The 17240-nt window shown below is 40.0% G+C and overlaps 1 protein-coding gene across 1 annotated transcript in view; it reads right to left on the bottom strand.

Moving 5' to 3' along the window:
• The window catches only part of LOC126175277 (hexosaminidase D-like), a 119177-nt gene that overhangs the window by 19788 nt on the left and 82149 nt on the right, over positions 1-17240 (bottom strand). Inside the window, exon 5 of the mRNA XM_049921930.1 lies at positions 15964-16196. Within this exon, the coding sequence (XP_049777887.1) occupies positions 15964-16196 (233 nt within the window). The remainder of the gene's footprint in view (positions 1-15963; positions 16197-17240) is intronic.

Raw genomic sequence — 17240 nt, 5'->3', positions numbered from 1 at the left:
AACCAAACACTACAGCAGTATGCAATAATCTATAACACTAGTGTTCTATATGGAATCTCCTTTACAAATGAACCACACTTTTCTAACATTCTTCCAATAAACCACAGTTGACCATTAGCCTTTCGTACCACAACACTCACATGATTGTTCCATTTCATATTGATTGGAATGGCTGCACACTCCGGAATACAAATCCGCGGAAGATTGGAATGCACATGAAAAATGCCTTCAGCAACATTTTCAAGCTTTTGAAGTCGCCAATCCTTAAGTGTTTTAAGACTGTTTCTGTCATGGATTTCTCCTTGTGTTTATCACCTTTTGTGTCAGCTAGCTCCTCTTCAGGAACCTGCCAGTCTCTCTTTTGATTAAATGTGTCAGTTGCTTTCTAATCATCATAGAAAATGTACTCATGTTTTGGCTGCTTGCATGAGGTTCTATCATTTTCAAAAGCAGCCACAATGTCATACAGAACTTGGGCAGCAGAACTTCATGGGCTTAGTCATCATTGCCAGTTTGTTACTGAGGCCAACCAGATCTCATATGCTGAATCAATGGTTCATAATGCTATAATACGCCTGGTCCCTGATAGTAAAGCTTGTGAGCAGTGCTTTACAATGTGAAAATCCCTCTCTCTCAGATGTGAACATTCTCAGTCTTTTGAAGTATGTAGGGCAGCAGAAAATCAGATAGAAGCTTCGTGGGAAGAAGTAACTGTCATTGCTTCCTTTCCTCCTCGGCTGCCATCAGTTGGCTCAAGATGGGGAGAGGAGGAGGGAGGGGAAGCAAGGTTGTGGTCATGCAACTGCAAACTCCATGCCACATAGGGCTAAGCAGCAAAAGCAATCAGTGTCAAAATAACAGCCAGTGCACCTCTCCCATCGTACCCTTAGTTTTTTGTTCAAAATGTGTGGGCTACTTGCCCAAAGCAATGGGTGATATGCAACCATTATAAAAAAGAGACATACTGCATCTGTGTGCAAGTCTCAATCTCCTTCATCAGAAATAAGAATGGATGTGAACAGTGTTTCCTGTTGTAAGTCTATACAGTGAGCACACATAAGACAGTGTGCGCCTCCATGGCTGCACTCATGAGGCCACCGCACAGTCACAGATGAATACAGGGTTATAAATACAAAATCAAATAGGGGTAATGCAGAAGTAGGTTTAATAATAAATTTAAAAAAAAAAAAATAGGAGCGAAGGTAAGCTACTACGAACAGTATAGTGAATGCATTATTGTAGCCAAGATAGACACGAAGCCCACGCCTACTATAGTAGTACAAGTTTATATGCCAACTTGCTCTGCAAATGATGAAGAGATTGGAGGAATGTATGATGAGATAAAAGAAATTATTCAGATAGTGAAGGGAGACGAAAATTTAATAGTCATGGGAGACTGGAATTTGATAGTAGGAAAAGGAAGAGAAGGAAATGTAGTAGGTGAATATGGAATGGGGGTAAGGAATTAAAGAGGAAGCTGCCTGGTAGAATTTTGCACAGAGCATATCTTAATCATAGCTAACACTTGGTTCAAGAATCATGAAAGAAGGTTGTATACATGAAAGAGGTCTGGAGACACTGGAAGCTTTCAGATAGATTATATAATGGTAAGACAGAGATTTAGGAACCAGGTTTCAAATCGTAAGACATTTCCAGGGGCAGATGTGCACTCTGAAGCATTACGGAACGACTGACAAGAACGGGGCAAAGAAATACAGTAGAAGAAGAATGGGTAACTTTGAGAGACGAAACACTGAAGGCAGCAGAGGATCAAGTAGGTAAAAAGACGAGGGTTGGTAGAAATCCTTGAGTAACAGAAGAGATATAGAATTTAACAGATGAAAGGAGAAAATATAAAAATGCAGTAAATGAAGCAGGCGAAAAGGAATACAAAAGAATGAGATCGACAGGCAGTGCAAAATGGCTAAGCAGGGATGGCTACAGGACAAATGTAAGGATGTAGATGCATATATCACTAGGGGTAAGATAGATACTGCCTCCAGTAAAATTGAAGAGACCTTTGGAGAAAAGAGAACCACTTGCATGAATATCAAGAGCTCAGATGGAAGACCAGTTCTAAGCAAAGAATGGAAAGCAGAAAGATGGAAGGAGTATACAGAGGGTCTATACAAGGGTCATGTACTTGAGGGCAATATTATGGAAATGGAAAAGCACATGTTGTTGTTGTTGTTGTTGTGGTCTTCAGTCCTGAGACTGGTTTGATGCAGCTCTCCATGCTACTCTATCCTGTGCAAGCTTCTTCATCTCCCAGTACCTACTGCAACCTACATCCTTCTGAATCTGCTTAGTGTATTCATCTCTTGGTCTCCCCCTACGATTTTTACCCTCCACGCTGCCCTCCAATACTAAATTGGTGATCCCTTGATGCCTCAGAACATGTCCTACCAACCGATCCCTTCTTCGGGTCAAGTTGTGCCACAAACTTCTCTTCTCCCCAATCCTATTCAATACTTCCTCATTAGTTATGTGATCTACCCATCTAATCTTCAGCATTCTTCTGTAGCACCACATTTCGAAAGCTTCTCTTCTTGTCTAAACTATTTATCGACCATGTTTCACTTCCATACATGGCTACACTCCATACAAATACTTTCAGAAATGACTTCCTGACACTTAAATCTATACTCGATGTTAACAAATTTTTCTTCTTCAGAAACACTTTCCTTGCCATTGCCAGTCTTGCCAGTCTACATTTTATATCCTCTCTACTTCGACCATCAACAGTTATTTTGCTCCCAAAATAGCAAAACTCCTTTACTACTTTAAGTGTCTCATTTCCTAATCTAATACCCTCAACATCACCCGACTTAATTCGACTACATTCCATTATCCTCGTTTTGCTTTTGTTGATGTTCATCTTATATCCTCCCTTCAAGACACCATCCATTCCGTTCAACTGCTCTTCCAAGTCCTTTGCTGTCTCTGACAGAATTACAATGTTATCGGCGAACCTCAAAGTTTTTATTTCTTCTCCATGGATTTTAATACCTACTCCATATGTTTCTTTTGTTTCCTTCACTGCTTGCTCAATATACAGCACAATAAAAGCACATATACAGCACAATAAAAGCACATAGATGAAGATGAAATGGGAGATATGGTACTGTGTGAAGAGTTTGACAGAGCACTGAAAGACCTAAGTCGAAACAAGGCCCCGGGAGTAGACAACATTCCATTAGAACTACTGATAGCCTTGGGAGAGCCAGCTATGACCAAAATCTACCATCTGGTGAGCAAGATGTATGAGACAGGTGAAATACTCTCAGACTTCAAGAAGAATATAATAATTCCAATCCCAAAGAAAGCAGGTGTTTACAGATGTGAAAATTACCAAAGTATCAGTTTAATAAGTCACAGCTGCAAAATACTAATGCAAATTCTTTACAGTCGAAGGGAAAAATTGGTAGAAGCTGACCTTGGGGAAAATCAGTTCGGATTCCATAGAAATGTTGGAACACGTGAGGCAATACTGACCCTACGTCTTATTTAGAAGATAGATTAAGTAAAGAAAAACCTACATTTCTAGCATTCGTACACTTAGAGAAAGCTTTTGACACTTGACTGGAATACTCTCCTTCAAATTCTGAATGTGGCAGGGGTAAAATACAGGAAGTGAAAGGCTATTTACAATTTGTACAGAAACGAGATAGCAGTTGTAAGAGTTGAGGGGCATGAAAGGGAAACAGTGGTTGGGAAGGGAATGAGACAGGGTTGTAGCCTATCCCCGATGTTATTCAATCTGTATATTGAGCAAGCAGTAAAGGAAACAAAAGAAAATTTCGGAGTAGGCATTAAAATCCACAGAGAAGAAATAAAAACTTTGAGGTTTGCCAATGACATTGTAATTCTATCAGAGACAGCAAAGGACCTGGAAGAGCAGTTGAATGGAATGGACAATGTCTTGAAAGAAGGCCGTAAGATTAACATCAACAAAGCAAAATGAGGATAATGGGATGTAGTCAAATTAAGTCAGGTGATGCTGAGGGAATTAGGTTAGGAAATCAGACACTTAAAGTAGTAGATGAGTTTTACAATTTGGGAAGCAAAATAACTGATGATGGTCGAAGTAGAGAGGATATTAAATGTATACTGGCAATGGCAAGGAAAGCATTTCTGAGGAAGAGAAATTTGTCAACATCGAGTATAGATTTAAGTGTCACTGAGTATAGATTTTCTGAAAGTATTTGTATGGTGTGTAGCCATGTATGGAAGTGAAACATGGACAATAAATAGTTTAGACAAGAAGAGAATAGAAGCTTTCGAAATGTGGTGCTACAGAAGAATGCTGAAGATTAGATGGGTAGATCACATAACTAATGACTAGGTATTGAATAGAATTGGGGAGAAGAGGAGTTTGTGGCACAACTTGACTAGAAGAAGGAACTTGACTAGAAGAAGGGATCGGTTGGTAGGTCACATGTTCTGAGGCATCAAAGAACCACCAATTTAGTACTGGAGGGCTGCGTGGAGGGTGAAAATTGCAGAGGGAGACCAAGAGATGAATACACTAAGCAGATTCAAAAGGATGTAGGTTGCAGTAGGTAGTGGGAGATGAAGAAGCTTGCACAGGATATAGTAGCATGGAGAGCTGCATCAAACCGCAACAACAACAGGTTCCTCAACAGACGAACACATGTGGAACCTTCCACTTTGTTCACAGTGCTGGAGGCTGCCAGGTTGAAATGTAACTTGGACAAATCACAGTTTTTTCAACTGTCTATTATCTATCTTGTTTCTGAAGTCTCGCATGCTGCCATTACACCAGTATGTCGATGCCATTACGGCTTTGCTGCATCATACCAATGACAAACATAGCAGGCCTTGCTCAGCAAGAATGCATGCATACTACTGTAAATTTCTTTCTGAAGCAGCAGCAGCAGGCAGCAGCTCAGTCACTTCATGCTCTCTTGTGTAAAGATGTTCTTTTTCACTGGTCACCTAACTGCAAGTGTGCTTTTATTGTATTAAAGTCAAAATTACATCCAGCACTGTGCTTTGTTTCTTTCAGACTGGGCTAATGGCCTGTTTTAGCCACCGACTCCTCCCAGTATGGCCTTGGGGCCATTCTCGTGCACAAACATGCAGATGGTTCTGAATGCCCTATTGTGTATGCTTCCAAAACTCTGAATCAGGCCTAATAGTGCTACTTACAGATATAAAAAGAATCCCTTGCTCTTGTGTACACAATCAAAAAATTTCACATTTTTATAGTTCTAAATTTCATTTAATCACTGATCACAAACCTCTAGTTTCCCTTGAAGTGTTACATGTCATTTAGGCAAACAACATTTCACATTCCTTGTGTAGTACAAGGAAAGATGATCATGACAGAATAATATTAAGTAGGGAGTACGTCACCGAACATATACTGAGCATGGGTGTTTGTTTTTATATGTATAGACACTAAACGGGAGGTGTAGAATATGAGAGAACGACAAGGTGTGACGAGAAGTAAGTGAGTTCACCTACTGTGGGTGAGGCCTTCTGTTTTGGTGCCTTGACCATCAAGGAGCAATAACACTCTCCAAGAATGAAACCAAAAGACAAGATGGGTTTGTGACAAATAAAATATATTGTAATCTTTGATTTCAAGTTGCACATTTGAGGCATATGTCTTATGAAAAGTTGTATTCTACTCTAATTCATGAGTTACTCTAGTGATACGTACACCCACACAAGGAAATATATGTTTGTAAACATAATAGATGAACTTTTTCATGACATGAGTAGAAGTTATCTTCTTTTGCTATAATAACAGCTGCAAAATGTGAAGAAGTCAAGCCTTTCCTCAGCTACACACAGGATTTCAAAGGCACTGACTAGCAGGACCTCTACTTCAAGAGAATCAACTAGGATGATTGGCTTAAAAAAGAAAAAAAAAAAGTAAATATGTCAGATATTACGTTGGGTGACACATATCATTTAGTGTTCCGACACAGCTTCACCTACAAGGTGCAAGCCAGGAGCTCCATAAAGCCCTAAATCAACAAGAACACAACAGTTCCTTTGGTGACCATGACACAAGGTACAAGAGAATTTGATTACACAGGCACAAAAAAAGAGACAGAACTTTTAATAAGATTGTTGTATCAAATTTTAAAATAAACAATTTGGTATTAGTATGTGATTTTCATTATAGCTCAAATTTAAAGAAGGAAATGAGCAAATTTTTTCAGCATTGTAGTAGACCTTCTAAATATCTATCATTTTGATTTGCAGCTCCTTGTATTGGCCGTGTTTGCAGTTAAAATTGTTGGATGTGAGGTCCGCCAGTTATGCAGACCTTCTAAAGTGCAGAATGTACCACATACAAAAGCAGTATATCTAAGAGAACCTGATACAGGGAAAGATGATATATATATTATTAAAAAATTTAAGGCCCCAAAAATGTTCACACCGTTTAGTCCGAATTATATTGTTTCCATATTTGTAGCTTAGTTTTCTCGAGGACAGTTTCTATCTTCTTTGACTGTTCTATTATTTTTTATTAATATTATACCTCCTACTACCACTTCTTCCAGAAATAGAGCTATTGGCAAAAAATACAACCCCAATCACCTGCACACATAGCACATAGTGTTTATTCAATGGTAATTGCATCAGTACATTTACGAAGATAGCAATGAGCTTAGTTAATAAACTTAATTATAAATTAACATTTCAAGGAATATTTTGAAGGTGTCCAATGTACATGTAGTATACAAAAAGCAAAGAATGAGAACGATTTTAGCCCTATGACCATATGATAGTAATAGAAAGTGGAGGAAATTATAGCAGTATGACAATAGCAGAGAAATGCTTCCCACAATGTCTCTGCATAAGCTCTGAATACAGTCACCTAAATTTTCTGGAATCCAGAATAAGAAGTTACCATGGAACTTTGATTTTAAGTTCTTTAACTTTGGATTGTTTTTTTCCGATTCTATGTCATAAATTCACACCCCATGTAAAACACCTGTAAGGTCAATGCTGAAAATTGACCAATTTTACATTTCCTCCTGGTAAGTTGTACCTCCATTCTACGTTCTTAGTCGACATCTCGCTTGACTTTGTCCTGTTTTCTTCCTATTGACATTTGATGTGACTGAACGAGTTATAAGTGGCACAAAAGACAGGCAGTTCACACTGTGGGTGGTGGCGAAGTTAAGGGAATATTTTAGGCCGTTGCAGACAGGGGAGATGTGGGAGAGGAAATGCTGATGTAATCCACGATTAGCGTTGCCAACACAATTTGCAATGTTTAGCATCATCACACAATTATGATACAACTACTGCTAAGTTGTGGCAGCAATGGAAAAACAGGGCAATCAAGACAAAGTGTTCTGGACCGAGCGAATACGTGATGAACAGGCCCAGCCACCACTTTTTCTTAGGCTACTTATAACTCTGTCTTGCCTTCTGCATGTATTTCCGATGTACTGTATTCAGAAACAATATCAGTTGTCACCCTTTTAAATTCAAACACACTGTCTTGAAGAATATGCTCTGTTAGAATCAAAGAAACATCCGTTTCGAGCTAGTGAGCTCTTACTGGCTGGAGTCTTGTTATGACACTCAACAGCCAGCGCAGCCACCACACCACAAACATTCAAAATTCCTAAAGTGGTGGATTATAAAGCATAATAGGCACAGAAGCTGTAAGTCAAAGTTGGTGTGAGAATTTTATTCTTCTCCTCCTAGGTAACAATTTTACGAACACTCATAACGTCAACCAACATAACCAAATTGCAAATCTGTAAACAAACAAGAAAGAAATTTTATGTCATATAATACACCTATTAAGGAAAAAAGTGGGTTTTGCCACCAGTAATACTGTAGGGTATATAATTGAAAAGACAGACACTTTTGTCAATGATGTATGAGTTAACTGAGCCACTTCTCAACATACTACTGTCAGAAATTATACCTTCAAACATGCAGTTTTGAGAGTTCTTCCATTTTATGTTCACCACAAAAATAGCAAAAATTTAGAGCCTACATGTTGAAATAGATTGAAAACTGTGAAATATGGTGAAAACTGCTAGATATATTGAAGGGCAAATATATCCTCTCTTCCCATTACCCACCAGGCCTCAACCTCCGCTAATTTCTAGTTGCAGCCACTCATACCTCACCTGTCATTGAAAAACATCTTTGCCTCTGTACTTCTGCCTCGACTGACATCTCTGCCCAAACTCTTTGCCTTTACATATGTCTGTATATGTGCGGATGGATGTGTGTGTGTGTGTGTGTGTGTGTGTGTGTGTGTGTGTGTGTGTGTGTGTGGGCGTGCGCGTGAGAGTGTATACCTGTCCTTTTTGCCCCCTAAGGTACGAGATTGGAATGACTCCTTACCCTCTCCCTTAAAATCCACATCCTTTTGTCTTTCCCTCTCCTTCCCTCTTTCCTGATGAAGTAACCATGGGTTGCGAAAGCTTGAATTTTGAGTTTACATAGTAGAATTTACAACTTACAACAGCAGGATTGCATTGGCGGGTATTTCACATATGACGACAACAATAGACTAACAGTTTATTTTTTATTTTTGTAAGTTTTAGGTAAATGACATGTTAGTCACACCATACATTGCAGGGGAGAAGAGTCCATAGGGGTTGGAAGACAATACAAACTGATGGCATGCTAACATGCATAGCCAAATAAGACACAAGAGCTTAAGAGGTAGCAAGAGAACGAGAAGGGCTCATAACTAGTATTCAACATGCAGTAAGTCCACGAGGAATAAATTTTAATAACAGGAGAGAAGTGCTAACATTATGCTAGTGTTCTCACAAGAAATAGCTGGAATAAAATCTCTTATATTGTCTAAATCTAGTAATTATAAGAAAGTAAAGGATAAGCTATAAGTATCAGTAAGCAGAAGCAAGATACATGAGCATGAAAAGTATGTGTACGTAGCGATAACCGATCAGAAGAGAGGAGTTAAGATATTTAGATAGAGAGCAACCAGGTAATGTCAGCAGAAAGCCACTATGAGAGAAACTTATCATTTAGAATAAGAAAAGATAGAAAAAGGGATCTAGTCACTATGTTAACAGATGAAGTTTTGAAGTTGAGGTGGGGCATACCCAAATAGCGGATGAGGTGTAGGAGAGGAAAAGGGTAGGGGATCCATTGGAGGAATGGCCTATATCTTGGTCAGGTGAATCCATGGGAGGAATGACCAGCACCATTTAACGTAGGTAGGAGAGAGGTAAGGTTAGACCGGCCGATCGAAGTGATGGTCTATACCTTGATCAGGTGACTCCACTGAGGGAATGACCTGTACCATGTACTTCTTTAGGGAAATAATGGTACACACACATCTCTTAGAAGGAGTAAGTACAGTGAATACAGAAGTATGAACCTGTACAATGACTGGTGGTCACGATACAAAAGTTTGCTCCAAACTAGTTCTATAATCGAATAGACTTACCCGATAGAAAAGACAAAATGGTTGGAACAGTAATGTTCCATGCCTGTTGACTAGAGCCTGTGTTGAGATTTGACTCTAGGGACCAAATAGTAGGTATATACCCAAGAAGCAACTCCTCTGAGAAAGAGTAGAAGGTAACTAGCTATGTACATATAGAAGACGTAAACAAGAAACACTCAAGTATACTGGCTTGAAGGCAATGCATTGTTAAATAAAAAAAAATAAAAATCATAAGTAAGTTGAAGAAGGTTATTTAAGTTGGATCATAATACATGTATATATTAATGTGATATCTTGCTATATATAGAGACTGGTCATTGGAGGACAATTTCATGCATCAAGCGAAGTAAATAAGATGGAGATACACAAGTAGCTCAACACTGTTTAGCACAATTTACATGAAATTAAATAACAAAACCAAAAAAAAACTTGTCATTAAAAATTAAGTTTTATTCCTATTTAAAGAAGGGAAACATATCACGTGTTAGTAAGTAATTAGCTGGTTATAGTTGTACGTTAATGAGAAATCATTTTTTTGGAGACTGTGAGAGGGTCCAGTATCTTTCCTTTAAGTGGGGGTATATGAAGTGCTACCTGCCATTTATGTAAACAACATTTCACACTCCTTATGTAGTACAAGTAAAGATGATTGTAAGAGAATAATATCAAGTAGGAAGTAAGTTGCAGAACATGTACTGGGCATGGGTGTTTGTTTGCATATGTGCAGGGATTAAACGGAATGTGCGGCATACGAGAAAATGGCAAGGTGTGACAACAAGTAAACAGCTTCACCTTCTGCGGGTGGAGCCTTTTTCGTTTTGGTGTCGCTGTTCCACGGTGGCTTGACCATCAAGGAGCAACCACTCTCTCCAAGAATGAAAACAAAAGACAAGATGGGTGTGTGACAAATCTTTGATGTCATGTTCAGCCTTCGAGGCATATGTTGTATGAAAAGTTGTGTACTACCCTAATTCACGAGTCACTCTATGATTTACACACCCATTCAAGAAAATATATGTTTGTAAAAGTAGTGGACGTGCTTGTGCTTTTTTGTGATATGAGTAGAAGTTATCTTATTTTGCCCGAATAACAGCTGCAGAATGTAAAGAAGTCGAGCCTTTCTTTGGCTACCCATAGGACTTCAGAGGCACTCATTAGCAGGACCTTTTCTTCAAAAGAATGAACTATGGAGACCAGATTAAAAAAAGGGTAAATACATCAGATATCGTGTTGGGTGACAGATCTCATCAAGTGTTCCGACTCAGCATCAACTGCAAGGAACAAGCCAGCAGCTACATAAAACTTAAACCAAGGAGGGAAACATCCTTCAGCATCTGCAGTATAGCTGAGACAACAGGACTCTTAGCTAAGGTTCCATATGGTACGCTTGTTCCATCTATGCCTTTTGTGTTGACTACTAGAAGGAAGAAGAAATTGAATGCTGACGAGTACTTGTTTATATGGGCTAAAGTTGGCAATGGAAACTGTAAAACTAAAATCAATGGTGACTGTATGTTGTATTATAGACAATAAAGATTGATCCACTTACCCGAGAACCATCCTTCAGCATCTTTACTGGAAAAAGCAGCCCATCGCTTGCAATACTAGGCTCTGTTTTTGTCACGCTATAGCTGTGAGATTCATTTCCAACCAACAGCACATCATGCTAATGCGGATGCTCTTCCTCGATTACCAAATGGCCCTGATCCAGCATTTGATCAGAATGAACTCTTGTGTTACCATTTAGACATCAAAGCCCAAAACACTGGACAATTTTTCCCTTACCAGTTCCTGGATTTCAGCAGCTGTCATGGCTGATGCTATCTTACGTCAGATTGTTCAATTTCTTAAACACGGCTGGTCAGATAAACAACTGTGTTGGGAATTGGTCCCTCGTGTAGTTATGCTCTCCATCACCTCTTATCAGTACTTGATGGGGTGTTAGTGATGGCTACTGAAGAGTCGGTACTCAAGGTTGTGATCCCATCTGCATTGTGGCAGATGCCATGCACCTTATCTACCTCAACCACTGAGGTGTTTTTTGTACAAAATTGCTGGCCGCAACCACGTGTTTTGGTTGGGTATTGACAATCTAATCACATGTGTTGTGTCACCCTGTCATAGTGCATCACCCATCAAGCAGCACCATAGGCCTCTCTTTTCCCATGGCCTGCCCTCCAGTGCCCCTGGGAATGTATTCAAGCTCATTTTGTGGTTCTCTTCCTTAACTCCTTCTGACTTGTAAGTAGTTGATGCTTTCTCAAAATTTCCTTATGTGCTTCACAACCCATCCTCAGCCATATTCGCTTGTGAGAGGCAACAACCCACAGTTTGTGTCTCCAGATTTTGAAGATTTTTGTGAAAAAGAGTGCCATCTTCAGTCCTACGGTGAGGTAGATCAGTTGAAAAAAATATATCACTCAATCTTCTCCCGAGGAAGTCCTCAATAGCTTCTTGAGTTCATGTACATTCACTCAAGTCAGGAACCGTAGCCCAGAAGAGCTGCTTCACGGCTGCTGCTACTACTACTACTACTACTACTACTACTACTGAGAGTTGGGTTGTTTGGGGGAAGAGACCAAACAGCGAGGTCATCGGATTAGGGAAGGACGGAGAAGGGAGTCGGCCATGCCCTTTCAGAACTTTCAGAGGAACCATCCTGGCATTTACCTTGAGTGATTTACGGAAATCATGGAAAACCTAAATCAGAATGGCCGGATGCATGATTGAACCGTCGTCGTCCTGAATGCGAGTCCAGTGTGCTAACCACTGCGCCACCTTGCTCGGTTTCACGGCCGCAAGCCCCGTACACTGCTCCATCTGCTCAGGCCAATGCCTGGCCACCTGCTGACACCCACCTCACAGCACTTCTGTCCAGGCTCTGCTGTATGGGATTGAGGGTTTGGCCGGCACCCTAAGTGGAAATTAGCGGTTGTCCATCGCTGCCGAGGACACGGCCTCTGCAATATGCGCAGCTCCGATGGCTGGATATCACAACTTTATGACCAGCTCTGCCCATGTGTGACCAACCACAAGCCAGAGAACCCTCCGCTCTCACAATTGCTTCCAACATTTCAGACCACATTATCCTGTGATGGCACAAAATCTGCTCTGACAGTCATCCTCTTCTGATAAAGACATGAACATCTCCACAATAAACACTTTTCTCCAAGAGGGAAGAAGTTGTGAAACCCTGTGCACTTAATAAAACAGCACACGTCTCAATGACTGGCCTAAAGAGGTTGCACACAGACAGCACACCAAACACTGCACCTTGTGCAAAACAGCCATATACAAGTTGGCGCTGGGCCCTCAGCCAGACTAATGTTTATGTGACAATTTTGTGCTCAACTATTAGACTGTGCTTCAATGTATTCTTTGGTTAACACTTAGGCGCCGACGCCCGTAAAAATAGGGGCGTGCACGACCTGCCCGAAAGTCCGGCGCCCGTAATTTTACGGGTGCGTGTTCTCGTTCTTCCCCTTCTTTCCTTTGTGTGTTCTTACGGCTCCCGCTAGTCTGGGAGGTGCTGCATGGACTGTAGTTCGATTATTGGTCACTAGATAGTGCGGGCATGCTGTGGAAGGGTGTGCTTCCCTTTTTATTTGTCAGGTTTTGTGGGCAGTGATTTTTTCCCGCGCGTTCTCAGTAGTGTCGACATGGCGAAGCGTGGCTTGACGGACGAAGAAATTGCTCGCGAGCTATATCGTGATTTAGAAGAAATTGACGTTGATTTGTCAGAGGAAGATATTGTAGATGATGATGATGTGGACTATGTTCAAGAAGAAGTTTCTGGCAGTTCAGGTAAAGAATTCTGACAACAAAAGTCTATAATTTTTGTTCAGATTTTCACTGAAAAACTCTCAGTACGTAATTATGATTTTATTTGCAAATACTACTTTTCTGATAGACTCAGAAGAGGAGAGCAGGTGTCCAAGCACTTCAGCAGCAAGTAATCCCGTCGATATTGTGCCTGAAGAACGAGTGAGACTAACGGCGAGGGGGAAGCTGAGACGTGCGCGCCGCACCGATTCTGAGGAAGGTTGGACGACTACTGGTCGTGCACCAGATATCGATCTATTCTCAGGACAATTTTGAATATGCAATGTTGTCAGTTTAGACCAGAACAGTGCACCTCTAGAATTTGTTCATATTTCCTGACAGACAGTATGATGAAACATATAAAGGAACAAACTAACCTGTATGCTCAACAATGCATCAGGAAATTATGAAGCACAAATTCCCTTTCACCCACCTGTTCATTATCAAAGTGGAAAGGAGTTACACTTATGGAAATAAGTAAGTTTCTGGCAAAGTGTGGCGAAAAGACACAAGCTACCAGTGTAGTGAATGTAAAGTAGCATTGTGCAAAATGCCACGCTTCAAATTTTACCACAGAAAGAGCAAAATTGCATCCTAAAATAGTTACAGGAGGTTACTGTAGGTAAGACATACTCTATCCATCATAATTACAATTTTTGTGTAAAATTAAAAAAAAAATCCTTCTAGAAAATACAGGACTATACCTTTGACCAATTTTTCCTTTTTTCAAAAACAATGTTATAATAATAACGCTTGTCAAAAGTATGTATTAATTCAAGAGAAAGGTATTATATATGGTTTTAAACAAGAAAGTCTAGGTTTTTCAATAAGAGTAATTTTATTGCTATAACTGAAACCTTTCATGAGTTGTTGTAGTCTGAAATACGTTAAAATCAGCCAATCTTTATGGAAGACACCCGCGCGCAATGGCTCAGGACCCAAAGTGTTAACCCTGTGGTTGTTCTGATTCCTACTTAATGCAGTGTCTTGGTGTTACTCAAATGATGATGTTCTTGTGAAACCAACATGTAAGAAATCAAATCAATCACCAATGAAGTCAGCTTATGACTTACAAAAGAACTGAATGAGCCAGCTTTTCCTTGCTAACAATCTCACCAGAGCCTTTACTGACAGACAAGATTATGTCCGGCTAGTTCAGAAACAAATTCACTGTGCCATTTCTTCCATAATACCAAAACCCTGTCACCACAGCAAAACAGATTTCAACCAGTGTTTCCTCCTTCACTGTGGCTGAAAGAACACCATTCTATGTCCTAAGGCGAATAATATACTACCAAAAATCCAGCCCTCACCCTTTATGGTGGCATTTCTTCATACAACCTGGTTTTGTCTTTCTTGCTTCAATTTCAGCATGCTGCAAGTATCTGGATGACCCCGGTTCACGACTTACATAGTTAACATACGACTGAAAGTTACCCAGCAGCAGATTTTCATATCACTGTCTTTATTTTGGATATTGTTTTGTTTATTACTTCACTGTAAACACTTTTTTAATTTCATAAGGCTTTCACTTCTTGCTTCCCTCGAATCTAATCTAAGCCACACATTCAAAGATATTCAGGTGATGAAAAGTTTTTTGAGCATTTTAGCTGTAAATCAACATGAATTGCCACTGCTAATCAGACAATCAGTAAAACTCGCCTCCCAATTACTGAACAAGATCCACACCACAATACGAACAACTTCCACAGCAACTTCAATCCCTGTGCCATTTGAATCTACCAATCCAGCTCAAGTGCCACTGAAATTTGAAGGTGGAAAATGTCACTCCAGAACATCTTCAAAAATGGTTCAAATGGCTCTGAGCTTAACATCTTAGGTCATCAGTCCCCTGGAACTTAGAACTACTTAAACCTAACTAACCTAAGGACATCACACACATCCATGCCCGAGGCAGGATTCGAACCTGCGACCGTAGCAGTCGCGCGGTTCCAGACTGTAGCACCTAGAACCGCTCGGCCACCCTGGCCGGCAGCACATCTTCCATCCATGCAATACATCCCTGACCTACACCTGATACAGTTTCCTTATCACACATCAGCTAACCTCTTTCACACTTCCTTGCTATCATGCATTCATTTCTTGTCATTTCTCACACCATTCTTTTATTCTGACACTACCCCCCCCCTCCCCCCCCCCCTCTCTCTCTCTCTCTCTCTCTCTCTCTCTCTCTCTCTCTCTCTCTCTCTCTCTCTCTCTCTCACCCCACCACCACAACCCCCACCCCCACCCCCACCCACCCACCTACTTACAGTTTACCCACACAGTTGTGCGATTATTTCCAAAGAGTTAACCTAGATTTTGCAACTACTGTGAGTCATTTCCCCCCTCCCAGCCCTCTGCCCCTCCCAGTAGCCTCCATTCTTTCTTTTCCCATCACATCCATCAGCCTGAAGACAGTAGTCAGTATTGCCAAGGTTATAGGTGAGGTGAGGTGAAGTAGGTAGGTACGTAGGTGTGTGTGTGTGTGTGTGTGTGTGTGTGTGTGTGTGTGCTGTTGTTGATGAAAAGTAAGTAATGTGGAAACAATTTCCTATAATGAAAGAAAATCTTCTGGTACAAAACAAAGGCAATAGAAACATAATGTATATCATGCAATGCAACTATCGCACTAGACAACGTACTATGGTGAAAAATTCTCCACTTATAAAGCTAAGGAGAGTCTACATACAGTGTGAGTACTTTACATGTGAGGGGCTTGAAAATCCTTTCTGAATGTTGTACGGTGATAACCATCCCACAGCTGTTGGATCTGAGGCAACTCTTTCCAGATTTTGTTTTAAAGCAAATACACGTTCTGCAACATCCAAAACACCAGATCCAGTGAAACTGCAACGTGACTTGCCAGTACCAGGTTGCATAGGCAGTGGGGGCTCACAATGCAATGTCTCCATTGCACGCCATGACGGACTTGTCATATCTGAAAGGAAACTGACAATGAAAGATATGGTAATTACACAAGACACTTTTGAGTTAGATGTAACAATACTTCTTAATCTCAAAATAAATCATGCTAATCTGCACTGTCCCAGAAACATTGTTATCCACTTTATGTAATGACACCTTATTTCTACAATAACTCCCCAGCATAATTTACACACTCGAACACTACTAATCGCTGAAAATGCTGCCTCAATAAAGAAAGCCCCCATCTAAAATCACTCACGAAGCTGATCAATTGGTTTGTCTGACAACAAATTACTACTACTTTAAATTTCAAGTTTTGCCATGAAGTATATTTTAAAGAGCTTGCACATTAACCTTATATAGAAACAGCATAGGTAAAGAAGAAGATAGAAAGTTTCCGAGATATTGCTACAGTTTAGAAATACAGCTTTGGCAGCAGTCATGTGAGTTTAGATGTGTTCAATGTTCCTAAAAGGTCAAGAATTTCTTTGTGTTTTCCTCCAACTCATAATTTGGGAACAAGCACCCAATATGAACACACTTGAGATCACTATAGCTCAGAAGAAAGTTCAGTGAAAGAGTGAAGATAAAAATAAGGAGCTTGTACAAAATAAACAGTGAAAAAAGCCTTTTCCTGACTTCTGCACACTAAACTCATCCCTCCACACAAATGTTCTCTGGGATCTGAATCAGAAAACAGTAATTTGCTCAAAAAATATTTCTGATGTATAAGACAACCCTCACACTCACTGTAGTCTTACTTGTTAGATACTGAAAGATGAGACTGTTGCAGGTCTAAGTGCTGTGGGCTAAATCAGGATTAATTGAGACTGTGTCACAGGGACCTAAAAATCAGGAAAAAGGTTGTTTATGCAAGGTCAATTGAATCTTTCATTTTCTATGAATCTTTTATTAGGTACACAACAAAATTTAATAATGTATTATTTATGTTTAAATTCACTTAAGAAAGACTGTATGAAATTCAGTCACTGTTTACTTTCCAATCACCAAATCTCTCTGAATACTTAGTATTGTATTTTGGACAAGCTCTACAATG

This window comes from Schistocerca cancellata, chromosome 3 (genome assembly GCF_023864275.1).
Source record: "Schistocerca cancellata isolate TAMUIC-IGC-003103 chromosome 3, iqSchCanc2.1, whole genome shotgun sequence".
In the NCBI taxonomy this organism is placed as follows: Eukaryota; Metazoa; Arthropoda; class Insecta; order Orthoptera; family Acrididae; genus Schistocerca; species Schistocerca cancellata.
Note: the sequence above shows the minus strand (reverse complement) of the source record. Positions and strands in the feature narration are given on the sequence as shown.